The sequence below is a fragment of the Amblyomma americanum genome, chromosome 1, assembly GCF_052857255.1.
Source record: "Amblyomma americanum isolate KBUSLIRL-KWMA chromosome 1, ASM5285725v1, whole genome shotgun sequence".
Taxonomy (NCBI): domain Eukaryota; kingdom Metazoa; phylum Arthropoda; class Arachnida; order Ixodida; family Ixodidae; genus Amblyomma; species Amblyomma americanum.
The window spans coordinates 142,939,887-142,967,155 of record NC_135497.1 but is presented as its reverse complement, the minus strand read 5'-3'; the positions used below and the strand labels follow the sequence as shown (position 1 = coordinate 142,967,155).

Genomic DNA, 27,269 nt, shown 5'->3' with positions numbered 1-27,269 from the left:
TAATGAATAGAAATTTGGTAACTTTACTGGTTCACTTTGCTGCAAAGGTAGAGACACTTGATGATATTTCATTTTGCTTCTCTAGAAATTAGGTTGGGAATGTGATAGCATTTCTGGTATATAGGCCTATATTGCAAGCAGACACTGATGAGTTCTGTTCTGCCTGAATGTTTTCCTACCAAGCATGTAAATGTACATTGACATGCAAGCAGTTTTGTTTGGATGTTTATGAGCGGAAGCACTGAGCACCGATCGGTGGTTGAGAGACAATTTAGTTTGTCAAAACACCTTGCTATCAAAGCCTTTGATCTGTCCATGATCACTGCTACATGACAATATCGTGCTTAATTTGTTACATTTCCTGCTTGCTCTGTGTGTTTCTCTCTTTGCATATGAGAAAGATTTTGCCATGTACCCATTGAAGAAAAGAAACTTTCAGGCTAATGCATGCTGCACCTGGATAACCCTACTGTATAAATGGCAGAGGGTATTTTGTGCAATAGGCTAACTTTTCGTTGTGCATCTCTTACCGGAACTCTTACAGAGTCCCATATGAGACTGTCATCTGTCTTGTGCTTTCTATTCTGATTCTTTCTATTTATTTATTTGGGACGCTAAATGTTCCGCACGTCATAAAACGTGACATCATTAACGAACGTTATAATACGCTACAAAAAGGCATGAAGTCCGGTTATGTATGAAAAGTCACATAATCTTCGGGCTTAAATGTTTTTCATTAGCCACAAGTGGAAATCGGAGTCACTGTTTGAGGACAGGCCTGCCTCTTGAATAACGTGAGCGCGCACCAGCGAAGTTCCTGGGCATGTCCACAATAGGTGGTAAACAGTGGTGTCAGAAGCGGGTGTTTCGCAGTGAGGGCATTTTTCCGCACAGGCATCTTCTCACTTTACCACTGGTTGCGAACTGCAAGCGTAAGGGCCACTCTGACCCGCAATCGCCTCAGGGAGACCTCCTCCACCCGTGATAGGTTGGGGCGAAGTGGGTAGGTACACGAGGGAATAAGAGAACGTGTACACTGCCTGAGGGAGGCTGAAGATGTTAAATGTGTCAGAAGTGGGTCTGGTGGCAAAGAGGCAGGGGGAGTTTGTGGAACGTTCGTTAATGGAGATATCATGTCAGGTGGGATGCTATAGACATGTGCGCGCTTGAACCCAGTGGATGAGTATAGGCACCGGGTAAGATTTACAAGCAGCATGTACGGCCTGGGAAACCCGAAGGGTACCACGGACTTTCTTTAGATGCTTCAGAGCTTCTTGTGAATGAGTAAATAGGTGCACCTGGTTATAAGGAGGGTCGTCTGGTAAAGCTGCTATGGCATTTAAAATCGCTTGCAGCTCCAAGGGAAGAGATGATGAAGTGTCAGTACAGTAGGTTTGGCGGCTGCAGAGTTGAGGGTGTGTAGGGCTCATACAAGCAGTTGATCCCCCCCGTTGGGGTTATGGCGACATCTGTGTAAAAGATACAGGCATCATGTTGCGTAGAAAAAGCTGGTGGTAACGGCAGAGAGGAGAACTCTGACTTCTTATGACGAGCAGGCTTGTTTAATGTAATGTGACAGTAGTCTCATGGAGGTGGTTGAGGCTCGAACATCGCACAAAGAGAAACTTTCCGTGCTCTATTGGTTTGTTGCTGGATAATTAAATCTTCCAGTGTGTTGAGCTGGGCATACTCCTGCAGCAGACAAATAGGAGTTGCTTGGGGTAGGTCAGTAATGACTTGCATGGCTTCGTGGGTGAGTGCTTCAAGTGTAGACCACTGCCGTTTCATAAGCTGTTGAAACTGAGCCTGGTATAGGAGCCAATGTCGAAAGACAGCACGAACAAGTCGACGAGCTGTATCTGAGCGGCCACCTCCAGAGCGATTGGCTATTCTGCGGATGAGGCCAAGTGTGTTTGTAGCGTAGCACTCTTGCGCATAGCTGACAACCAAGCCGTGCCTTTGTATGAAGCATAAACGTGCAGACCCAAAACGTTGGTATGTTCCACTTCAGGAAGTGGTGCATTGTCAATAGTGAGCACGAACGGAGTGGCTTTGAAAATATGACGGCCAGCTTTATTGCCCACATGGACACAGCAGGATTTGGAGAGGTTGAGGGAGATGCCAGTGTTGGCAAGAAAGTTGTGAAGAAGATTGAGGGCATTTTGCTGGGAGTCGCTGCGCCTGAGCTGAGCGGTTTGTGGACCAGAGAGTGATGTCGTCTGCATATGCTAGAACTTGAACATTAGGAAGGGTGGAAAGACTGTATCGGAGGAATGAATGCGATGTTTAAATAGAGTTGGGGCTAAAACTGAGCCCTGCGGTACTCCGCGATTAGAAATGAAGCGGCCTGTGGGTTTACCATTAACGCAGATAGCAAATGTCCGTTGTGAAAGAAAAGCATGAATTGCTCGACATAGCTGCAAGGGCATGCCAAGTGATGACATAGTGTTGATGGCTTCATGGAGAATGTTGTCGTAGGCCTTCGTGATATGTGTTGCTACGACTGTGCAAACGAGACGGCTGTAAGGTGAGTGATGTATCATGTCGTTAGCAAAGTGGTCAAGACCATCCTCAGCTACCCGTATCCTTGTCGGAAACCAATTTGGGAAGACGATTATTTCTGATGGTCGAACCACCAGGAGAGTCAAGTGGCAAGCAGTTTTCCATAAAGCTTACAAATAGTTGGGGTAAGAGAAATCGGTCGTAGGGCCCCAAGAGTTGTGGGTGATTTTCCGGGCTTTGGTATCAGAACTACCACTGAATGTTTCCAATCGGGTGGCATTTCACTGGATGTCCAGATTTCGTTTAAAATTCTGAGAAGTGAAGTCAGTGCTTCACTGTCCAGATTCCGGAATAGGGCATAAGGTACACCGTCATGGCCAGGTGCAGTGTTTGGGCGGATGTCTTCAATGGCAGCTATAAGCTCAGCCACGGTGAATGGTCATGTGATCTTATCCTTTGGCTCATATTTGGGACTGACTGGAACAGGTGCAGGTGAGCAGTTCACCTGAATAGCATGGATAATCTATCTGCCTAACCATGCAGTCATGTATGCCGTGTCCACTGTAGGTGTAGTTCATGCTGGTAAATACATTGGTGCGCCTCTGTTATCCAGGCAAACTTTGACCTGTATTTTTGTCTAGGTGGGCTTCCACGGAAACTCATGTCCATTGGCGAGACTGTATTCGCCAACTGCTACTTCCAAGTGCACCTGGATAACGTGGGTAACCTCGTACGGCCATGTATGCTAAACATGGTCCTGTATACAAGTTGCACTTGTAGAGACGTGGGTCACGCATGGGTGCTGTTTCCTGATATTAGGCTCTTTGCTTTATAGTTATCCGAATCGTCCATCCGCTGACAGAATTGACACGTTAAAAGTGAAAATGTAACCATGTAATTCATTTCATGGATTTAAAAAATTGCAGCAGATCAATCAATGTTCTGCACATGATAGCAACATCTGTGCCCTGAAATTTGGTTTTGATGCTGTTAAAAAGGCACTTTTGACACCGTTGTCGTGTACCGCCCTCTGACTGCACCTCTTCTGCACTCTGCGTCGCACTCGCCAGTACCATTCCTTGGACAGTGTGCGAATCTTGCATACTTGTCATGCCTTGCATGAACTCCGCTGCACGGGCTCCCACTGCGCCAGGTGCGCCTGGGTGCTGGCTTAGCTAGATTCTGCATGCATTGAGGCACCATTCCTCGCAGCGCTAAGTACGGTCAAGGTGCCAGCCTTGATTAGTCACCCCTCCAAGCGGCAACTGTGTCAGCAAAGAGCAAGAGCACCTCTTCCTTTTCTTCTTCTCATAACCTCATCCTCTTTGATACAGAGGACCAAGAATGTTGATCGTCGCTTATTTAATTTCGTGCATGATCACGAATGCCAAACTATGCTACCCTGCTCCGCATGCTCTTTCCTGGATTGTTGCTCTGACAGCTACTTCTGTGAAGCGCTGAACAAGAGAGCATTTGTGTGCATGCAATTTCACAGCCTGCCATTACCAGGCTACGCCAGACTACATCATTCCCAGTAAAAAAAAAAAAACAGTCTCCAGTTGGAAATTTTTAACTCTTACCAATTGCAAATTTCCAATCGTAAATTAGGACACAATTGGACCTACTGGAACATGACAATAGCACCCATTAGGTCCCATGCACACAATTATTGCATCCAGGAAACTCAAAAAATATGCCACTCGCCACTGAGTCATCGCGGCGGGTTCTGTGAAGGCTGAAAACCGGTTTCGCGGCAGCTGCAGCCACGTGAAAAGGATGAAACCCGTGCACGCCAAGCTGCAGTCAAGAGGAAAGGAGGCAAACCGGCTTCGTGGCAGCTGAAGCCAAGTGGAAAGGGAAGAGAAACCGCGCAGCTGCCGCTGGAGCAACATATGCGAAGGGTATACATACAACATATATATTGCGCTAGCGACTGCTAGCGCACATAGGTATACGTCGCATTTAGTAAGGAGGGCGCTACAAGTTTAACAATCGAAGCAAATCGCGCGTGCGTGCGTGCGTGCGTGCGTGCGCGCGCGCGCGTGTGTGTGTGTGTGTGTGTGTGTGTGTGTGTGTGTGTGTGTGTGTGTGTGTGTGTGTGTGTGTGTGTGTGTGTGTGTGTGTGTGTGTGTGTGTGTGTGTGTGTGTGTGTGTGTGTGTGAGAGAGAGAGATGTTCATAATGAGCGTGAGGGAAAGTATTCCATCATTTAGTCCACGCATGTGATACTCTGCCGTTCACTAACGCACGTAATTAGGAAGCACAGCTCTAAGATACGTGATTCTGCAGGGGGCATTTCATGCGCTGTTTCGCTTTGAAACAGCGCGAGCCTCGTGCGCGTTCGAGATTGCGCATTGGGGCCTCATAAAATCCCAAACTCAATCCCATCTCGTTTGCCGCATGACGTGTGGCAGTCTTGCCTTCTTGCACCGGATGAGACGTCGTCACATTTTTGTAGGCACGTGCAGTCGATTCCATTCACACGTTGCGAATGGGCGAAACACCGACACGGCCACTGGAGAAAATGAAATGATGCGTGGCATCGTTTTTGTCCCTCCGAAGAGCGCGAGGGAGCTGCAGGTCATGGGTATGAAGTCGGGCACCATCTCACCATGCGTGGTCGGTGTACCGGTGTACAACAAGTGGACACTGAGGACATGTTGACATGTTGACCTGCATCGACAGAAACACGTACATCACACTCACCGAAAATGGAGCTTTCAAGACAAAACAGAAAGGGTGTCACCATGACCTTCCGATATCGCGAGTAAACTGCATGCGTGGACACTGAATTTCCCGAGGCTATGCTACACTGCCATTCAGTTCCAAATATGCTCAAGCAGTATTTCTCGATGTGGACGCCACGGGTTTGAATCGAGCGGCGGGAACATTTTTAATTCAATTTTCTCAGCCGCAGAAGCGTCTTTTGCTGCCCGGCATTGCAACATACGCAGAAGGAACGGGATAATCAATTTTCACCTTGTCCAACATCTCGGACAAAAAATTGGAATATTGAAATATTGTGGAGTATTGTTATGGAAATACAGAGGGTAATGGTCCATTCTTCCGATATGTAGCACAAGAGCGTTTCCATCACTCGCATCGAGCAGCTAAGATGCCATAGAAAACAAATGGGGAACGCTTTCGACGACAGCAAAAATGTTAATAGCAAAAAAAATGCGAGCATGTCGACGGGAGATCAGCGGATACATTGATTGTTATAGTGAAATCTTACAATATATGAAAAAACTGCGTTCATAAACTGGTTCCCGTTCAAAGATGCTTTTGACCAGAATTGTTGGGTATGTCGGTGTCCATTGAAGACATGAATGGCTGGCAATTAAGCACCGTATATACAGCCACACAGTTCAACTTTCCCACCCACCATCACGCACTACTATCTTTTCTTCGATCTTTTTTCGAGCATTCACAGACATCGTCGCCATCGCATCATCTGCTTTTCAAGAACACACAACCGATCATTTTCAGTACTAAATAATAATTGTTATTTGTTTGCTTCAGTTTAATCCCATCCCTTGTGTAGCAAGGGACATTTAAGAAAATATAACTACCGCACACTAGCCGCAGCTGGCGCGCGGACCGAATCACGCCCAGCGAGATGTGAAAGACGACGCCGATTAGAGCCGGGCGGCTCGCCCAAAGGAGCTAGACATGATTAGGCCGTGCAACTATTGCCGCTAAATTGCTCCCAAGTCCGGTGAACATTTGGGTCAAAATTGAAGCCCTATGTCCGAGTCCAGGACGAACGTCTTGAGCCTGCGCGACGCCGATAATGAGGCCCTGTCGGCGGAGGGCAACCCCCCGCTTGGCGACGTCGCGGTGGACCATGGGCCCCCGCCCGCGGGAAGCCTGGTACGGTCCTCGTCCGCCTGGATGGGCGTCAACTGGCCGCTCCAGAACTGGTCGACGGCGCGACGTGGTCACTCGGACGGCCATGTGATCCCGCGCGACGCAGCGACCAGCACGTCGTGCGAGAACGTCGCAGTGCCCACCCGGCAGGCCACGGTCAAGCGCAAGCGCGTCGTCGACGTCGGGCAGAAAACGGTGAAACAGATGAACGAGCTGGCACGCTACGTGAACGCCAAGGGCCCTTGCGCCATCTGCAAGACCCCAGGGGCTGTGGTCACGCTTACGCAGATCAAGAGGCGCAGGCGCAAGTTCATGCGGTATTGGTCGAAGCAAGGTAGGCAGCGACTCTCTCGCTCGTGCTCGCTCCTGACTTCGGCGTCGCCTCCTGCGCGCAGGGGGTCCCGAAGAATCCAAGGGTTCGCCCGACGTTTGGCCGCCAGACTCTACCCCACTGCTCGTGACCGCGACCAAGTCCCAAAAATCGGTGTCCTGGATCGAGCATCACGAGGTCTGCAGCTCGCCATGCACATGCTGGACTGCTGTCGTTAGCGAGACTAAAGCTCATCTGTCCTCGCACTTAGCCTACCATGCCGTGCTGGTCCTGTTTGTTTCATGCCACTCACTAAAGTCAAAGACACTCACGTGAGATCTCAGACCAAAAGTTAGGCCGCATTTAACTTTTGAAGGTATTTCTGGACGTTTTGTGGCAGCATGCAATGTGGCAATATTTCGGAGGCATTTCAAACGCTGGAATTGTTTACATGTAGTTGGTCTGGGCTACCAATAGTTCTTGTTCGTTTACCGAAGTTGTGATATGGCATGAGCAGCCAATCCATCTGGCCGAAAGCAAATTAAAAGATGAAGATTCTCATGACGACCACAGCAGAGTTATGCCAGGAGCAGGAGATTTATCGTGCGATGGGGCCATAGTGCTTTTGGTGCGATCTTAATCGAACATTAAGAAAAAATATTATTTACCTTGTCACCAGCCTGTAGCCACTTTGGATTAAAAAGTTAGCTGTCGATAGGCGAGGAAAAATATTTTTTTTTGTCACGGAAATATGTGCACACCCGGCGTCAGAAGTTTGCTGGGCACAAGTGTTGCAGAAGAATGCTATTTCCGTGCAGTCTGAGCAGGTAGCCTGAAAATTACAGGGGCTGTGCAAAGTTCCCACCATAAAGCGCGGGCTGCAGGTTTTCAGGCTGCAGGTTGTTTTTCGCAACTTGCGTCCCGGTAAACTTTTGGATCTGGGTGTTCATAAATGCACCACCAGCACACAGCAGGACGACTATGTTGTGCGAGGTCAACAGTCTTACTCCTTAATTCGATTTGCTCCAGCCTCTTTTATTTCAGAGCAGCAGTCTCGTTTGACATACCGTGGCTGAATCGCTTCGTGCGCGGATACACTGAGCGATGCCCACTCGAGTAACGTTCGCTCTCGTCGCTCAGGTACAGCGCGACGTGGGGCCCGACTTTATGAACAGCGAGACCGGGGCCTTCCTGCTGCTGCTAAGCGTGGTGGCCCTGGTCGTCGGCATCCTGGTCATCGTCAAGGCGACCGAGAACAGCCTCAAAGAGTACCTGGGACTCATCACGCCCACTGTGTCCCTCTCGAGTGCCCTGCCGGGTGAGCTCCGAGAGAAACGCGCCTCGCATGCTCGCGCAGCTTCCGCCGCCACGTCCGCGTGCAGGGCTTCAGTTCGACCAGCGGGCCGTCACTCAGCAACGGCCTGGCGCCGGCCGCTTTCGTATACGGACGCGCGGCGCGTAGCCGTTACTGGGAGGCGCGTGGGCATCGATGTACCCGAAGGGGTGCTGTTCAGCCTGGCTGAAGGGGAACCTCAAGATGCCTTTGCGAGAGCGTCAAACTCGCTTCGCTGCATCGCGCCTAAAACTGCTACACTGTGGTGAAAGAGTTCATCTTCATAACGTGTGGAGCATGCAGCCTGCATGTTGGCGCACTGTGCAGTCATGACATCGGCGCAATCCTCGCACCTATCGCTGCTGCTACGGCAGTAGAATTTCGGGCTGTTAAGATTGGCCGGCTTTTTGTGACGACATCTCCCTCCCCTTAAATGATCTGGGGACTTTCGCAGGTAACCGTGAATGTTGAGGAATATTCCTCTTGTCCATTACGCGGAACAGAATACCGCGTCAACAAAATTCTGCGCCTCAGCGAAGCGAAGCGCTTCCATTTGTTGTTCTCAGTTCTCTTTGCATTTACAAACTATCGAACTTGAACACATATGGCGAGGGGGGGTTATGATATGCAACACAGCCCAGACAACTGAAGGAAGGAAACTTCGCGATTCATCATTGCCGTAAACTTTGACTGAAGTGTTGCAGGCTATATTATCCCCTTGAAAATCTTGTGTAAAAATGTGGGAAAGTCATGCAGTATATCGAACTACAATTTCGTCGGTAGTTCGGTACCTAACTGCGCGCCGCGCTCCAGCAAGTGACTTGTGACGGTGCGGCACATTTTTCCGCGACACTACTTCAGTCACTATTGAACCTTTTCACCGCTGTGCACGTATGTGTGTCTCGTATCTCGTAAGCCTTGACCATGGATTCTCTGACGCCTAGTGAAACAAGAGTATTGCAGTTTATGGCAATGCAAGTAGTAAACTCTCCAAGAGCTGACGACAAGTAAAGGATTTCACTAAGAGAACACGCACAAGCACGAATGGTGAAATTTACGTAAGATATATTACTTTGAATGTTTGCTTTTTTTTTTCGCGCTCCGGATGAAGCGTGCGAGCACCGGAGGAGAACGCGATTGCGGCCGTTCGTGTGAGCTGATAGCGACTGCAACATTACACAATCGAGCCCGGATATATCGAAATCGCGGATATTTCAAATTATTGGCCATATAGAACACTCAGATTATCCCCTTGAAAATCTTGCGTAAAAATGTGGGAAAGTCATGCAGTAATATCGAAGTACAATTTCGTCGGTAGTTCGGTATCTAACTGCGCGCCGCGCTCCTGCAAGTGAGTTGTGACGGTGCTCTTCGACCACTTATCGCGTGCGCAGACGGGTCGGCTGCGCGGCCTCGGGCATGCTGGCTGCACAGTAGGTAGTGCTGTGAAACCGTGCGACGAGGTGAATGCGGAATCTGATTGAGGGTGGTCTTCGATCTCTTGTGCTTACGAAGCGTATACCTTCATGGACCAGCTGCTGTATGATTACAAAAAAAAAGCAGAAAAAGACGCGGTCACACGCCGGAAGGAGTAGACAGGGCGAAACACAACTGAATTTTGCTCGGGGAAAATTGTCACAATAGAGCCGGGTGTTCGTGCGCGTAAGCAACAGCGCCGATAACGCAGCCGATAATCATCGGCTGCGGAAAAACACAAATAGAATGAGAAATCCTAGAAGCATTTAAAATCAAGAAGTTAGGCGCTGAATGCGTCAGCGACAGCTCCGGTTTACTTCAAGAGAATACCATTTCATGAATTGGGGATAGTTTGTCTCGTGAAAGATAACAGACCTGCACTATCATTTTTTTTTTGTCGGCGTTGTTGCTTACGCGCATATATGCACCCGACTCTGTTGTGACCATTTTCACCGAGCGTCGTCCTGGCTACTCCTTCCTCTTGTGAACGCGTCCTTTTCTGCGTTTTTTTTTTCCTTGTACTGAATTTCCGCGCAACATCGCTGTCATGCGGTAAAGCCTTCCTAACTAACAAAGCCTAGCGGTGGCCCTCGCTTGGTGTGCTTCGCTGCCGAAGCGTTGCGGAAACCAACTGTACATAAATATTTTAATGAACGATTAATTTTTATAGTGCACTGTTAAAAGTATTAGACATCCCGTAATAGACAGTCGTTAATTACAGAGAACCGTCCGCTGCGGCGCCGATGGGAAGCAGTTTTAGGCCTAAAAGCAACGCCTATAGCGAGCACGCCGGCGGGCGGTGTGTCGCCGCCAGAAGCATGCGCGTCACTATAGCGTGGGTGCAGTGTATGCTTGCCTCTAGTTTACAGGTAAGCTTATCTATTGTCATTTTTATGTAATAAATTATCGATATATCGGACTATTTCTCCCCCTCTCCGAGTTTGATGTATCAGGATCGGGCTCTATCCGGACGAGCCAGGTGCTCCTGCCGCGAATGTTGCAGATCCCGCGCATCTTATTGAAACTGTACAGCGTAGTTGTGCAGCTTCGGAAATTGCGTCGCTGGGAGCCGATGCCGTACAAGTTCATTACTGAAACTTCCTACGAACGCCCAGCGCTTCAAAAGCTCAAATAATTAATCTGAACTGTATTATTTCGTCTTCATGAAATTAAAAAATGCCGCAGTACCACATATCCACCTCCAACAATACTGCTTCACTTGCATGCTCGCACATACAAATGTTTTAATTCTTTCCTGTTTCCTACCCTTGGATGCAGTTAAATGGAACATATGTGTGTGAACATCTTTCGTAGCCGATACGGTCCTTGTCATTCTGAAATATTCTAATAGCTTAGCACTTCGGCAAAGCAATGAATAGCGCAGTGACGATAAACGCAATCACCGTAACCAAACACACGTCACTTTGGCTGCAGTGTCTATAGTAGTTATGCTGCCAAAAAGACCAAGCAGCGCAAACAGGGCACAAGTGTCACAAAGGCAGTCTTTGGCATCGCCTTTGAGCTTATTGAGGTTCCCGTCGGTGTGTCGAAAATCGCACCTGATGCCCAGCGTAAACATACTGTTTAAGGCGAATCACTTACGCAGCAGCGATGGTCACTTGACTTTAAACGTGCGAACAGGCCCAGACAATTTCAACTGAGGCTGTTCATCAACCATTGCCACAACGACCTGTGTGACACCGGGTTTGCGTGTCATGTGGGCACCGGAGGTTTTGTGTCGTTTCATTATTTAATAACAAAACAGACAAACTAAATGTTTAACATTTTAATCAGTTCTTTTTTTATTGCCTTGGCATGTGTAGTCGCAGCTGCGCGCGTGATCTGTGTTCTATAGCGTGCTCTGCCGGAGTCGGTGGAACAAGCGTCGCTTGGCTCGCCTTCTTGCTTTCGTGCTTCGTGCCCGCGCGTGTTTTAACAGGCACGCCCTTTGCCTCGCCGCGACCGCGTCGTGACCGCATAGCCATGTTCACGCACGAGCCACTTGGTAACTGATTTGCTACAGCTCAAGCTTAGTTTCTTTTGTTCGCACCATGTACACACGAACTGCTGATGAATAACATCACGACGCATCTCGAAGAGCGGGAGACAAGGAAGGAAAAACCGCGTATAAAACACGCCACGACAGCTACTCCCGTTCGGGGCTGTTGCACATGCACCCCCCCCCCCCTTCCCCACCTGAAAAAAAAAGAAAGAAAACAACTGTTACAGCTAGCCGACAACATGGGACAACGACAATTTTGGGACAAAATGGTCAATTTCGCTAGCAAAACTTACCCATTTGATATAGGTGGTACAGATGCACATTGGTAACTAGTGTACGGATGAGTACATGTCTCTAACAGTGTCCACTATGTCAAAGACCACAACGCTTGTCCACATTTATTCATGCCGCCGCGGTGGCTCAGTGGTTATGGTGCTCGGCTGCGGACCCGAAAAACGCGGGTTCCATCCCGGCCGTGGCGGTCGAATTTCGATGGAGGCGAGATTGAAGAAGCCCGTGTACTGTGCGATGTCAGTGCACGTTAAAGAACCCCAGGTGGTCGAAATTTCCGGAGCCCTTCACTACGGCATCCCCCATAGCCTGAGTCGCTTTGGCACGTTAGACCCCCATAAACCAAACCTTTATTCAGGTTTAACCAACGGGCATTTATAGCTTGTGGGTAGAGTGCCCGTCTCGTAGCTCGAAGGTCTTTGGTTCGATTCCCACCCAAGCCCAAATTTCCTTTGGTTACATGAACCTGACAAATTTTGCGCAAATCCGATCATTCTTTTGGCCTTGAATTTTAATAATTCTTCGCTTCCATCCGGATTTTTCGCTAACGGCCAACGACTATCGGGACCCTTAACGATATCACGTTAAGTGAGAGACTCATATACAATAAGAACGCACGCAGGAGTCTGACTGGGCGTCTGTTTTCGTCTTCTAGTTGTCTCTATGTACACTCTCGACACAGTATACTATGCAGTCCGCGTGTATACGCACTCCGTTGCCAGCCTAGCTTCGTGAAAGGGGCCCTCAGGAAACGAGCGCAAAACAATAAAGCGGAATTATAAGGTGGTCAGCCAAGAGTAATCTGCAAATTCGTTTAATAAAACGAAACAAAGGCTGAGAAAGAACAGCCGAAGGCAGGAACAACAGCTGGCGTCAAAGGCGCAGACTTATCTTAGCCGTGGAGCAATTGATGGCTGTATACCGCTTGCTGCGCACGCATGAGCTACATTTATGTAAACATCACACTTAGTCGAATCATTTTTTGTGGAGGAGGAATTTGCTCGTTGAGTTATGGGGCCTGCAACAAGCATCGGAGCGGGTTAGGTGGTTTGTCAAGCTGGATCTACTTGGAAAGATGCGCCTGAACAATGCTGCAGCATCGAATTGGGTTCACCGAATTCCGAACCTGCTCGGCTGCTCTCGTGGGGTGTAGGTAAATGAGGCTACAGATAATAGCCAAACGACATGCAGAGTACGTATACAGTCATGGACAGAAGTTCACGGCAAGCGGATTGGCGGGAAAAAAATCATCCGTCTCCTCTCTAACTAGATTCCTTCCTTCCAGGGGATAGAGTCACGCATGCCCCATGCTTCCATGTTTTTCGATGGCCTATTTTGCCTGACCGCGCGGAAATTGTTTGATTTTTGCGTGAACTCGCATCTTTTGTCCATGACTTGTCCATGTCTACACCAAGGATTTCACTCGATGCCAAGCATTGCTATGAAGCAACTCAAATGAAACTTGCGGAGACGCGAGGTATGAAATATAGGTATAGTCAGTTTCAAAACTGGAGCTGCGCAGTGCGAAGACGCAGAAACCGGATCTGAGACGGCCCAGCGAGTGTGCAATTGCCCTTACTATCGCCCAAGCACACATCCTGCAGAAAGTGCCGCTTGACGCCCTCAGTATCCACGCTGCATGCCTTCACCTCAATCGCTAGATCCGCTCTGGCCCCACCTGCAGCCTCGGCGTTTTACGCCTACCCGCAGAGCACTGCTTTTACTCGTGCGTTGTGCCCAGCTAATGCTCTTTCTCGCACTCTTCTCCACCCACCTGGGCGACCAAAGATTCTCTTTTCCACTCGCGCACCGCACAAGGCGAGCGTCCTGTGATCTGCGCGATCGGGCGCGTGCACGTCCGTCCGTCGCAGTGGGCAGCGAGGAGCTTTCGGTGGAACAGGGCCGCCCGTCGACCGAGGACGTGCCTGCGCAGCCGGCCGGCGACCAGGACGAGCTGAGGCTGGCGCAGGAGGCGGCGGCGCGCCAGATCCAGCGCTGGTACCGGCGCTGCCAGGGGAGCCCGCGCGCGGGCCTCGACGCGGACGGAGCCCGGCGAAAGCGCGTGGACCGGTGGGCGCAGTCGCTGCGCTCCTTCTTCAGCCGCAAGAAGATCAACCACATCCGAGGTGCTGCTCTCCGTTGGAGTTTGATTCCACCGTCTCTTTGCGCCTTCGCATGCGTCCGTATTTAATGCCGAGAAGTTTGGGGCTAAAAAAAAGACGTAATACTTTATCCCGCCATTCGATTCGAACTCGCGACTTTGGTAATGGCGTCGGGTTCATTAGGGAGTTCGTGGTCGCACGCTGGAAGTGAATGACGATGTGGGATAGCATCAGAGATACGCAAGCGACACTTTCATCTCATTTCTTGGTCTTTCCTGGCTTACAGAAGCTCCGTCTTCAGCGAACGCATAATGTGGTAATCAGTCGGTATACGTCGACATCAACTTGTCCTTTTAATGCTGTGTTCTGAAAAAGGTGCGTGCTTACTTTTTTTTTAGTACGCAACGATATAGTCCCTTAGTCCGCTACACGAATGTCATTATTTGTGCGTAACATTCTGTTCGAATAAACGAAAAAAGAAGTTGCAATTGAGCACACAAGTCGACCGTTTGTTTCTTAACAGCTTTAAATCTGCTCAAGCGCAACAATTAGAACGAGCCACGTACGAATGATTGGAGTTCCGCTTATCCGCCGCTGCGGCTCAGTGGTATTCGCTTTCTTCCCGCCGCGGCAGCCGCGTTTCGATGGAGGCAAACCTCGCGTGCTGGACGATACGAACGCCAAGTGGTCGCAGGCAAACACGCATGCGCTTCGTCCGGGTTACGTGCACTGACAGCATTGGAGTCGGATCTTATGAAGCACTCATATTCCTTCCTTGAGCTTACACAACAGCGACCTTATAAAAAAAAGGCATAGCGTATACGTTTTAATTGCTACCATCGCATCTTGCTGTCGCGCTCAGTGTCGAAGCTTCGCGACGCTGCTGTTGCGAGAAAAATAAAGACCCAGTTCCATTTTACTCCGGGCGCGGCACTCATTAATTCATGGAAAGTCAGTGACGTAGGAGCCATTCGTAACCTCTATTCTCTCAATCGTCCGAATGCAAAAGCGCCACTTGCGCGTGGTGCTCAACGACACTTTAGATTCGCGTCCGCTTCGAGGCAAGGGTAAAGATTAGAGGCTGGCGTCACGGTCTGCAAATATTGCGCGTCCATGCAGGAAAACAGGGCACAGAGAGAGTATGGTATTCGCAAGGCAGCCGCGTGAATCTCTCTCGAACCGCCAAGAGTAAATCTCAAGAGTCCCATTGTTCGCTGTTTTACATTAACAGGGCGACGTGCCAAGAGCTGACCTCGCGTCGCAGGCGCTGGTTGATAGTGATCACTGGTCCGTATATGGATGATGACGCTGTACGCAGATGGCCATGCGGCACGCAGGTTATGCTCAAGGTCGGTCAGGCACGAGGCGTTATGAGATCTCCTGCGGTGCGGAAGCCCTTAACCGCGTCATCAGCGGCGGCTCTTCGCGGCGAAATGACGCTTGATAAATGTGTTTCAAAAGACGCCCGCAGAGTGCATGTGCGTAATGCAGGTGGTGGTTGCGCTTTTCAGGGGTGAGCCTTGAAAGAAAGGTTTACTCGCATATTTAACGCAGTAAACCGACGGGTCAATTGTACTCACGTTCCGGCATGTAAATTGTTAGAAAATATTGTCTCTGGATATACTAGAGAACAGTTATCGTTTAATAACATTATCAGCGAGTACCAAGTGTGGAAATAACCACCCTGTGTTTGATGCACTGAGTCATGGTCTCACTACTACTGCTACTGTGGGTTCTTTCATCAGGGAATCTCAAAGGTTATGCAAGCAGTAGAAATTGCACACGAGTCATGCGATTGGAATAAAAAGATAACCTCCATCGATTTCAGGAATACACATGATAATGTGCGTCGCAGGTAAATCTTAATTTTTCAGAGGAAAATCGCATTATTTTTTTCCTTAACGACATCCTTAAAAAGCAGCCAGCAGGTACGTTTGTCAGTATCGATGGATATTTCGATGCCACATTAGAGGTGGCACAAGGCTCAGTTGTTGCGTCGCTGCTACAGCCGTTTTACATTTAAGGGGCTCTGAAAGGGGAAATAAAGGTGCGGTATTCCTGGGATGTTGAGGGATGCTGCTTGACGAATGTCCTGCAGGAAGAATTTTTTGGATGCGTCTCGTAGAAGCAGTCAAAATTTGTATTTCAGTGCCTGCGCGCCTTTCCCTCTCCTCTCGTCACTTTTTGCACGCTCACAGGTAAGTACTCATCCGCCGGCCCCACCATTGATGCGCGCGGGAATTCCCTGGGTGCAGTGGGGGAGGGGGAGCTTACTGACCCTCCCGGAACGACACTGCTGACTTGCCACGGCCATGGTAGCTGCGTGACGCCTGAAATAATCTAAGCAATAACCATCTCTGAACAGAATTACGCAGGTGCGTGCGACGGGGAAGGATGCGAGCCTGAAAATGTCGCCGGAAAGGACTCGGCAACTTTCGCGCGCGCTATTTTGGGTTCTCTTCTGCGCGTTGAACAGTATGGTTTTAGAGTGTTTAACGTTCCAAAGCGACCGAGGCTACGAGGGATGCCCTAGTGAAGGGCTCCGGAATAATTTCGACCACCTGGGGTTGTTTTAACGTGCACTGGCATCGCAGTACACGAGCCTCCAGTATTTCGCCTCCATCGACGTTCGACCGCCGCGGCCGGGATCGAGCCCGCGTCTTTCGGGTCAGCAGCCGAGCGCCATAACCACTGAGCCACCGCGGCAGTGTATTATTTGGCTCATGCGCTCATGACGAGAGAATGCAGTGACTGAGCGAGTTTGTGTGCTGCCCTCAGAAGTTGTTTCAGAGCTGGCTTCGACGAACTCTCTCCTGTAAGAGCCAAACTATGTCGAGAGGACTGCGTCATTCGCGCTGTAGTGAAATCTCTTAGTTGGCCATATTGAACCAGACTTTGTACAGAGTTAATGCCATTGGATATTTAGATAATGCTTTCTTAGAGATCCGCTAGGTGGCGCCGCCCTGTTTAGCTGGCTGCCTATCGAGCTCCGCTTTCACCTGCCCCTGGCCTAATCCAGGGCTTCGCCCGCCCCTGGATTTCCTCTCCATCGTTTCCGGAAGGCTTCCGAAGCACGTGGATACCATCGGCATCACGGCCCGCTGCCGGGCTGGCCCTTCAAGCGCCTCCAAAAGTCTGAACCGGCGCGGCGCCTCGCTAACCCTAACGCGCCGCGCCTGCACCTCTGCAATGCAGCGTCTCACGAAGCCCCTGCAGCCCAGACCCACTGATGCCGCCACCGCGGGGCCTACTCCAACCGCCCACGCCACCGCGCAAAATCCTGTCGCAACCAACACTGTGAGCGACGCTGGGAGCTCCGGATCGACGGCCGCGGCGCAGCCGGCAGCGTTCGTCGTCGCCGCAGCGTCCACCGCTCGCCAACTCCACGCTCTAAGAGACGTCAACACCTTTGGGCCCATAGACGCGTCGCAGCCGCCTGCGTTCGTCGACGCCGCCGGTGCCGCCGCGCCTACACCAGCCACATTACCCGCTGACACCAAGACCTGCAGCCCGGCACCAGCGTCGCAGATTGCGCCCCAGGCTGACGATTCGTCGGCAGACATGGACTTCATGGCGTCCCCGGTAGACGACTTTCCATCCCCGGACATCGGCTGGAGCACCATCGGTGCCAGCCGTAAGCCTGCTTCCGCCACCCGACCCCGCTCCGAGCTCATCACTGTTGGCATACAACTCCCTCCTGGTACCCTCAATCCCAAGCTGCCTCTCTACGACGTGCTCGCCGCAGTCACCTCCGCTGCACAACTTTCCTCCAAGACCAGTGCAGACATCACCCTTCAGGCCAAGCCAGCCCAAAGCCTTGTGTTTCTAAAAACTCATTCTCCTCTCACCGCCCACCTCCTACTTTCTATCACGCACCTCCACCTTCACGGTAAGCCTGTCAGCATCAAAACTTATTCCCCCCATCCTCCCATCTCATGCCTCGGCGTCATCCATAACGCCGGTGGCCACTTCACTCCTGATGAGCTCATGCATGAACTAGAATCTTTCAAAACAGATATTCTCGCTGCTCGCATGATGGGTTCCACTCAATCAGTGCTCATAACGTTCGCTGGTACCGTCATCCCCCACTTTGTATATTTCAAACGCGTTGCCTTCCGGTGCCGTCCTCATAAACCTAAGCCTCCCACCTGCACCCGTTGTCTCACTCTAGGCCACCGCGCCCACCAATGCCCCCAGCACAGCGTTCCGGCAAAGTGCCGTCGCTGTGCTGCCCCTCTACCCGCTGACCCTTCCGCTCATGTGTGTGCCCAGCCCTGGTGCGTTCATTGCCAGGTGAATACCCACCCTTCCCTCGACCCCACTTGCCCCTTGCTCCTTGCTAAACAACGCGAGTGTGCTAAAGCTGCATACCTCCGACGCCTAGCTTTGCGCCGGGCCACTCAACCCACCACCCCCTCCTCCTCCTCGTCCTCCTCCTCTAATCATGAATATCCATCAGCTCCGATCACGTCACCACCAGGCTCCTTCGCCGCCATAGTTAAAGGATCCTCGGTGCCAGCGTCCCTCTCTTCCACTACACCACCCTCTCCATCCTTGACTGACGCGAGCCGCTCCTTCGACCTCCGGCTAGCAATGCTCGAACGCCAGCAGCGAGAGCAGCAGCGCATTTCCCACGATCTACAACAGCAGATACATGCCTTGACTCAAACCCTCCAGACAACCACCTCCTCTCTTACCTCCCAGCTTAGCAAGCTAAATGAGCACCTTGCCACGTTCCCCACTCCCTCCTCCAGAGCCCAGGTCGCCCCTTTGGCTGACCTTGTCGAAACCACCACACAGGCACATCACACTCGCTTGGTTCAGCTGGAAACTTCGGTTCTCCAGATTCTTACCACCCTCCAAGCACAATCAAAGCAATTGGAATCTTTCACATCTATGCTCCAATCCGTCCATGAGTCACTGCCCCCGGCAAAAAAGAAGGAACGCGTACCATCGCGTTCCTCTCCACTCTCATAATGGCGTTTGGCGAGGACCTCGAAATTGTGCAGTGGAACTGCCGAAATCTTTGCCACAATAAGACCCCCCTCCACCAGTACCTACTCACCCGCCCCTCTCTGCCTCATTTTCTCCTTCTCCAGGAGACCCGGACGGCCCGCAATGTCCCAGGCTACCGCGCCTACCATGCCACTACGGCCACGCCACTTGCGTCTATTTATGTACGCAGTGACGTGCTCGTAGAGCAAATTGACATCCCCTCCACCCTCCTTAAATATTTAGTTTGTGTGGTTTATTACCACCCTTCTTCCCGCATCTCACTCGTCCTTTTGTCTTTTTACAACCCCCCTGTCACTTCCTCTTTATTCTCTGCTCTGGGCAAATTCCTTCACTCTCTTCCTTCTACCTCCCATCTCCTCATTGGTGGTGACTTTAATGCCCCTCACACACTCTGGGGCTACCCACAAACCCTCAAACCCGGCCGCCTCCTGCATTGTCTGGCCCAGGAACGCCACCTCACCCTTCTTAATACTCCTGGCTCTCCTACTCGAGCGGGTATTGCCTCACAACGCTCCACGACACCCGACCTCACTTTCTCTCGGGGATCACTTTCCTTTTACTGGCAGGTGACAGCCGAAACTCTTCTAAGTGACCACTTTCTCATCCATATCACCACCTCTCTTTCCCACATCCCTCGCTGTCATCCGGTTATTCACACTGACTGGCATGCTTTTCGCACAAATCTCGCCTCCGACTCCTTTCAATCCTACGACGACTGGACGTCGCGCATCTCTGCAGCGCTCACGTCCAGTAGCCGTCGCGTTCGCTCTCGTTACCCAATCCAGGACCCAGATCCACACCTTATCCGTTTATGGCGTCGCCGTAAACGTCTTCAACGCTCCTTTCGCTCCCAACCACACAATGCCCAACTTTCCTCCCGGATCACTGCTCTGCGGGCTGAGATCGTCGCCCACTGCGCCTCCCTCGAGCATTCTCGTTGGAGTGCTCTTTGTGATGGCCTTGATTCTGCATTGCACTCGCGATCCGCATGGTCTCTCTTTAAATCCCTCCTTGGCAGTAAGCCTGCCCTTGCTCCCACTCTAGCTAAAGCCCTCACTCAGGGGACTCCCTCCGAAGTTTTTGATCAACTCGCCTCTCTCTACCTCCCGCCCCCTCTGGCACCCTCCTACCCGGTGTACTCAGGTGGACCTAACCCCGATCTGGACCAATGCTTCACTCTCCGGGAGCTCGAATCTGCTCTGGCTGCTAATTCTACACGCTCGGCTCCCGGTGAGGATGCCATTACATACACCACACTTCGTAACCTTCCTGACTGCGCCAAAGAATTCCTCCTTCAAACCTACAATGAGGCCTGGGAGAGCGGCTGCTTGCCGAGCTCCTGGACATCCTCCCTTATTTCTATGATTCCAAAGCCGGGCAAACCTCCCTCTCTCTCTAACCTCCGCCCAATCTCCCTGACGTCGTGCGTTGGTAAGACCCTTGAGCGAATGGCTCTGACTCGCCTATCTGATTTCCTTGAGGCACGGGAGTTCTTCCCCCATTCTCTCATTGGCTTCCGACGCCGCGTCTGTGCACAGGACATGTTTCTGATTCTCCAGCAAACGTTCCTGTCCCCTACACCCACTCAAATTTATGCACTTGTGACTGTCGATGTGCGCAAGGCCTTTGACGGTGTTTGCCACGATCACATCCTTTCTCAACTCGCCTCTTTGGATTGTGGCTCCCGCATGTACTCCTATATCCGCTCATTCCTCTCTAAACGTGTGGCTCGCTTTCGAGTAGATACCCACTTGTCTAACCCACACCACCTCACCCGTGGCACTCCTCAAGGTGCTGTTCTCTCTCCTACCCTTTTCAATCTCGCTATGGCCCCTCTCGCCTCCCAGCTAGCTGAAATTCCCGACCTGCATCATATATTTTACGCCGATGACATCACTCTCTGGTGTTCATCTGGCTCTCCCGGTCACGTACAGGACACCCTGCAACGTGGCCTACATCTCATCGACTCCTTTCTCACCACCGCTGGCCTCTCTCCTGCTCCTGAGAAATCCGAGCTTCTCCTTCTCAACCATTCCTCCTACCAGCGCTCACACAACCACTTCGTCTCTCTCCACCTTTCTGGCTCTCCCATTCCTGTCGTCACACAGTGCAAAGTTCTTGGCTTCCCTTTGCATGCGGCTAAGAATGTGCAAGCCCTCCACCGCGCTGTCACCACCTGCCACTCTGTAACTCACCTCCTGCGGCGCGTGGTCACTCGACGCTCAGGTCTCCACGAGGCTCACGCGTGCCGCGTTGCCCACGCGCTGGCCCTCAACAAAGTCTTGTACTTTGCACCCTACGCTTCCTTCAATGAGACTCAACTTAACGCTCTCGAGACTGCCCTTGTGGGCCTCTACAAGGCAGCTCTCAACCTCCCTATCACTACCTCTACCACTAAGCTCTTTGCCACAGGCCTCTTCCATCCTCTTCGTTCTCTTCTCAGTCTCCATCGTGACTCACAACTCGCCCGGCTTTCCCTTACCCGTCAGGGTCAGTGGTTATTGACTCAAGCGGGTATCTCGCCCATTCCAATCTCCCCGTTTACCTCTCCTATTCCCACCCCCGCTCCCAATCTTCGTATCCTTCCCCTCCCGACCAACATGTCCCCCGTCCTGCACGCCGGACGTCGTCATGCGGCCGCACAGCACCATTCCCCTCTCTTTGATACCCAGGGTGTAGCTTACACGGATGCCTCCTTCGTGGCTCCTCGAGGTTCCTGCGGCTACGCCCTGTACCATCCACACCTCCCTTCTCCTGAAACCCACACCAGCGGGCCTTATCTACACCCTCCAGACGCCTTGTCCCTCGAGGTCCTCGCCATTGCGCATGCCCTCCAGTCATTTGCCCTCCTTCCCTCTCTCCAAGAGTACACAGTCTATTCAGACTCACAAGCCGCTATACACCACATACAGAAACGCACCCTGACCCCTTCTCTCCAACAGGAGGTCGAGCGAGCGGTCTCCGCACTGCAGCCTTCCATCGTTTTCCTCCGCTGGGTCCCTGGGCATTCAGGGATTGACGGCAATGAGCTGGCCCATCAGCTCGCCCGCGACACACTTTTCCGGGCACCGTTGATCCCCTGGCCCAAGCCCTCGGAGGACGGTGGGAGGCTCACCCTTCGCCGCACCATAAAAGAGGTCTACCTTGAGCTCCGCCTCGACAAACGCCTTTACCCTCCTCCTCATCCATCACTCACGGTGCCGGAGTCTCGCCTTCTTCGGCACATTCAGATGAATGCAGTTATCACCCCGTCCCGCCTCTTCCACTATCGCTATCGATCGGACCCTTCCTGTCCCAACTGCCCCTGCATCTATGCGGACCTGGCCCATTGCCTCTTCTATTGCCCGGCTGCTCAGCAGTCGGGTTCCTTCCCCCCACCCTTTCTATCCATCACCACCTGGCTCGACTGGCTTGGCGCTGAAGGGGAAGAAGAACAGCGGCTTCTGGTCGCCCAGGCGGTCGACATGCTCGGCCTATAAATTATGGTCGAATAAAAGTCTTTACTACTACTACTACTGCTTTCTTACCATCCTATCTGTCAGCGCGCTTCAGAGAACAAAATGTTGGTTAACTAATATTAGTCATCTTTCCAACTATTGCAGCTAGGTTCCTCATTTGTTGAGAAGTTTGTAGCCCAGAGTATGTGGTACCCATATCAGTTTTTGGAATTTCGAAAATGCCTTTCACGTCGCCGCTGGAGCGCTTGGAATTTCGGGGCTGCGCACGGGCGAAACCGAAACAACGCGGCCGGCGAGGGCGCTAGCCTCGCCTCCGGGCGCGCGTCGCACATCAGCGCGCCTGTCACCTGCTGTACGCTCTCCTTTCGCTCAGGCCTTCCAATTTCTTCCGTTCTTTTTCTGTGTTTTGATCTTCGCGCTTTCTAAATGCAATGCGCGCGCTACGCAAGGCAAAGCGTTTCTTCACGCTTTGACATAACAAAACGTTCCTTGACGGTTGCGCCTCGCGCACGCAGCGTTTCGGCTTCCGCTGTCAGCATGCCTCATTCAAAACACGCGCTGAAAAGCCGAAGGCAATGTGGCGCCTGTGCGCGATGCCCAGTGGCTCACGCAAGTTCCTCGAAACGCGCGCAGCGCACGTTGCACGGCGAGCTAAAGATCGCGCCTGGACGTTTCGCATGCACAAGGATTATTTGATTATGTATGGGACAAGTGCACAGATACCGCGATTTCGCTCAACCCTATCTAGCGGTGTGATACGACAGTTCCCTTTCAACATGGAGCTCCTTTCTTCCAGGAAACAGAATCCTTGCAGTGCTCGTGTGGTTTATGCATGCGGTTTAACGTCCCGAAGCGACCCACGCTATGAGGGACACCGTAGTGGAAGGCTCTTTAACCTGCACTGACATTGCACAGTAGCTCTAACATTTAGCCTTCATCGAAATTTGACCGCCACATCCGGGATCGAACCCACGTCTTTCGGGCCAGCAGCCGAGCACCATAAACACTGAGCCACCGCGGCGGCTCAGAATTGCAGTACTCGTGATCAGCGCGGTATATACGAATGCGGGCCATTGCAGCTGCTAATGCATTCGTGCATGCGATGCAATACCTCATTCACAAACTTTCAGCATTGCGTTAAAATTTGTGCTAATTGCGAATTTCGTTCATTTTAATTTCCTTTAATTTATTTTGGCATTGGCACGTGTCAGTAACCGTATGACCGCTCGCAAGACAGCTGCGTCGTTTTTATCCGAAAGAAGCAAAAACTAAACTGCGCTTTCTTCTAACACGCGTGGTGACTGGTGGCAGTTTTCTATCAGGAACGAAGAGGGAAAACGACCCGTTTACAACTAGGGGCAAATGCAAAGTTTCAAACAGAACGTGTCCGTGTAGGTCTGCTGCTCTAAACAAACCGACGCATCGCGCGCCCCTTTGTTTGCGCCCACAGAGCTGCAGACGTGTGCAGCGGCTTTCTCCCCGTTGCCCTTGAACCTGGCGAGCGGTGTGCTCCAGACATTGCGGCGCCAGCGCGGCAGTTTTCCCGGAACGCTGGGTTGTTTGCCCACACCGCGCACGTACGCCTTTGCGTTGACACGGCTCTCCTCATGGCCCTGTGACGGCACTCGGCCGCGAGTTACGCGGATGTTAAGCTTCGCAGCGTGCGAAGCACGTGCGCCGCGACCCAGTTGCGAGAAACCGTTTTGCGCACCGCTATTCGCGGGACGGGGGAAGCACGGACCGCATGCAGGCTTGGGAAACAAAGCGAATAGCGTTTACAACGGGGCGGATGGGGAGCAAACCGCCGTCCCGGGGCAGCACTGGGCGTCCTGCGGTTCGGGTCAGTGGTTGATCGCGAGCGGCCGCCAGCGACGCGGCACAAGCACAGGGTCAGTGCGTTCATGCGGGCTGCCGCCCCCTTCTGTGTCCAGCGGGCTTCCAGAAGCGCTGGGGCAAGAAGCGCGCCGACAGGGTGGCGTCTGAGGGCGCCGACGACCTGGCGCCCCTGGAGGCAAACGAGGTTCTGACGGGCGCCGGCAGCGTGCACAGTGTGTGCGACGGGAGCAGCCCGCAGCCGTCGGCCGGCAGCCAGCAGGACGCCGCAGTAGTCTCCTCGACCAGCAATGCTGGCTCGCTGGCGTCCAGGTGAGCGCGGCCCTGCAGATCGATCGGCTCCCGCACGAGGCTGCACTCGGATATGGCACAACTTTCATTGTCGTACTGGCTCGCTGCGTGGTGCGCTGATCCAACTTGCCTTATAACGGACGCCGTCGCTGCCCGAGGCTTTCCTTGGCTCTTCCGATGCCCTCCTCTTAATTCGGGGCAACTCAAGTGCGGCACCCTTTGTCAAAAGTGAGGAGCCCAAGGGGTTTGTTTCTCGCCAACGCTGTGTGGCTGTCGCCAGCTTTCCGGATATCCCGAAGGCGAAATGAACCTTGTACCCCTGAAAGCTAGCACTTCCACGGGCACGGTTCAGAATCAAAACGCTTGAGCTCTTTACTTTTGACAAACGATGTACCACTGGGGACAAAAGTTTCTGGGACGCGAGTTGCAGTAGAAACGTTTATTGTGGCTCCATCTCGAAACTCAGTCGCCTGATACTCTATGAAGGCATTAAAGGCTTAAATGCACCTTCCTCTCTTCACAAAATATCAGGCGTTTGGGTCGCGAGGTAGAGCCGCAATAAACGTTTATACTGCAACTCGCGTCCCGGAAACTTTTGTCCCCAGTGGTACATACCGGGTGTTTCACTTAAGATGTTCTCCAATTTTAAAAAATAGTGTTTCTGAGTTAGAAGAGCGCTTTTTCGGCTTAGCATTGTCAGCAGTGCGTCGGGATACAGCTAAGACGTGCTAACTAGTAAGATGGTTAGCTAATACTGAGCAGTTAACTTTCCAACTATTACTGTACTTAGCTAGTAATAGTTAAATAGTACGTCTTAGCTGTATACTGATGGGCTACCCCGCTGACAATGCTATGCCGAAAGAGCACTCTTCTTAGTAAAAAAAAAATTCTAATTGTATAGAACATATTAGGTTAAACACCCGGTATATGTGTTTTCCTCGCCACACAAAGCGAACTCTTCAAAACGAGCCTGCTGTTGTAATTCGGCTTTACGCCAAGCAGCAACGTGGACTAAAATTCGGGGGACACTTAAGCTCCGCCTTAAGAGCATGACGCGATAGCGGTAACGGGTCCCTCCAGCGGCATGGGGTCCTCTTTGCATATCACTTCGCGGACACGGACACTGTTCTTTATTTTATTTCAAATTTTATTTCTAAATTGCGTTTTATTTTTTATATTTTAAACCTTTATTACCGCAAGGCACAATTAACCGAGTCAAACAAACATTCCCCAGCGATCTTGGCGCCGGGCTCATGACCGAAGTGGCAGCGGTTCCGGTCCCGGCTCGACCATTTTTCTATTTAGCCCAATTTCTTTTATTTCTTCAGATGCACTAACTAATGGTAACGGAACAACGTCACAACCCTGAGAAGAACGGGGAATTGTGTAGTTACGTCATCACCGTTGTACTGTGCGATCTTTGTAGGGTGTTCGAATTACCCGCTCGAGGTCACCTTGTTGTGACGTCACGGCCACCTCGTTCAGTCTAGATTTTCTCGACATAACGCCAACGAAAACAACTAGAACGCCTGCTCAACGTTCAGCGGGACCCTTAACGCTATCGCGTTAAAAGGACAGTATTGGAATCATATGAAATTTAGTCAAATGACAGGATCTTCAGTGGCAAAGAGGCAACTAACAGAAGCCACTTCCAGTGGCTTCGCAAAACTGGCCGTCGATTTCTGTCTCCAATGCGGCGGCCTCCTGTCCGCTTTCGAAGAACAAGTGCAGAATACGCAGACCATCGTGTTTTCTTTTGTTTCGTGCAATGTGGTTCGTTTAACATCGCCAGGGTTCCGAATCTCTCGAGGGTGACAATAACTGTGATCGTCACTCCTCTAGACCGCAGGAGTCGCGGTATTACGAGAGCACCGCTCGTGACCCGGCAGCAAAACAAGTGTTCCCTGTATACGTATAGCCGAAATGGCAGTCGCAGACAAATCTCGGTGCCTCGCTCATGATATCTGCGCATGCACGTCTCCGGCTCGCAGGTCTCGACTGTTCCCGAATGGCGGGGTGCAAGGAGTGGAAACGCAGCGCAGCAGCACTTGCCTCCTGCAGCGCTCTCGTGACGAAAACCCCGTCATTGGACGCTCCCGGAGCGCGCAGTGACGCTCCATGGCCAGTGTATATCCGACAATAAATTTGTTTGCCGCCCACTGCTTCCACGCGAACCGCTCGGGTTGCACTTTCTTATCGTGAATGTTGCTGGACTGTGGAGGGGGCGAGCGAGCGCCAGAACGTTTCGCAACGTCCATCAGCGTGTATAGGCAAACTTCAGAAGTATGTGACGCGCGTAGTAGCTACGTCACATGGCCTTACCAGCCAAGTCTTGTCACTGTTAAGGCAGATAAATTCGCTAGCACGGTACCACGGTTAACAATAAAGCGGCAACCAAAGTTTTCGAGCGCCAGTGAAATTTTATTCGATTATGCGTTATTGGCTGGTAATATTATAAATGTAAATTAGACAAATTTTGTCGAGCCACAGCGCCGAAGGTAATCGCGTTTTTGAAAGTCTGAAAACTGATATGGCTATTACTAACGACCGGCTACAAATCTATAATTACAAGTAGGCGCCTAATTCTACTAGATAAGAAGTTAATAAAAAAGATTTGTTAACCAGCTTACTACTAAAGACGATTCACCGGTTTTCTGGTGTCCGCCAACACTGGTAATACTATGCTGAAAAAGCCATATTTTTACCTCAAAAAACCTATTTTTGAGAATTATTGATAGTTTTCTCTGAAACACCTGGTATGTTTTCTATGTATTGGATATGAAATT

At 51.3% G+C, this 27,269-nt stretch overlaps 1 protein-coding gene across 2 annotated transcripts; it reads left to right on the top strand.

Moving 5' to 3' along the window:
* The first annotated feature begins 6,126 nt into the window (after positions 1–6,126).
* Positions 6,127–26,649, top strand: LOC144113780 (uncharacterized). 2 transcript variants are annotated; one of them, XM_077647091.1, is made up of 6 exons: positions 6,127–6,705; positions 6,767–6,879; positions 7,822–7,999; positions 13,655–13,909; positions 24,291–24,504; positions 26,475–26,649. In XM_077647091.1, the coding sequence occupies exons 1-6, from the start codon at positions 6,249–6,251 to the stop codon at positions 26,593–26,595; spliced, it is 1,338 nt and encodes a 445-aa protein (XP_077503217.1). In that variant the 5' UTR covers positions 6,127–6,248; the 3' UTR covers positions 26,596–26,649. The 2 variants fall into 2 exon arrangements, with proteins under 2 accessions (XP_077503217.1, XP_077503218.1); XM_077647092.1 differs by lacking the exon at positions 13,655–13,909.
* Positions 26,650–27,269: the final 620 nt, after the last annotated feature.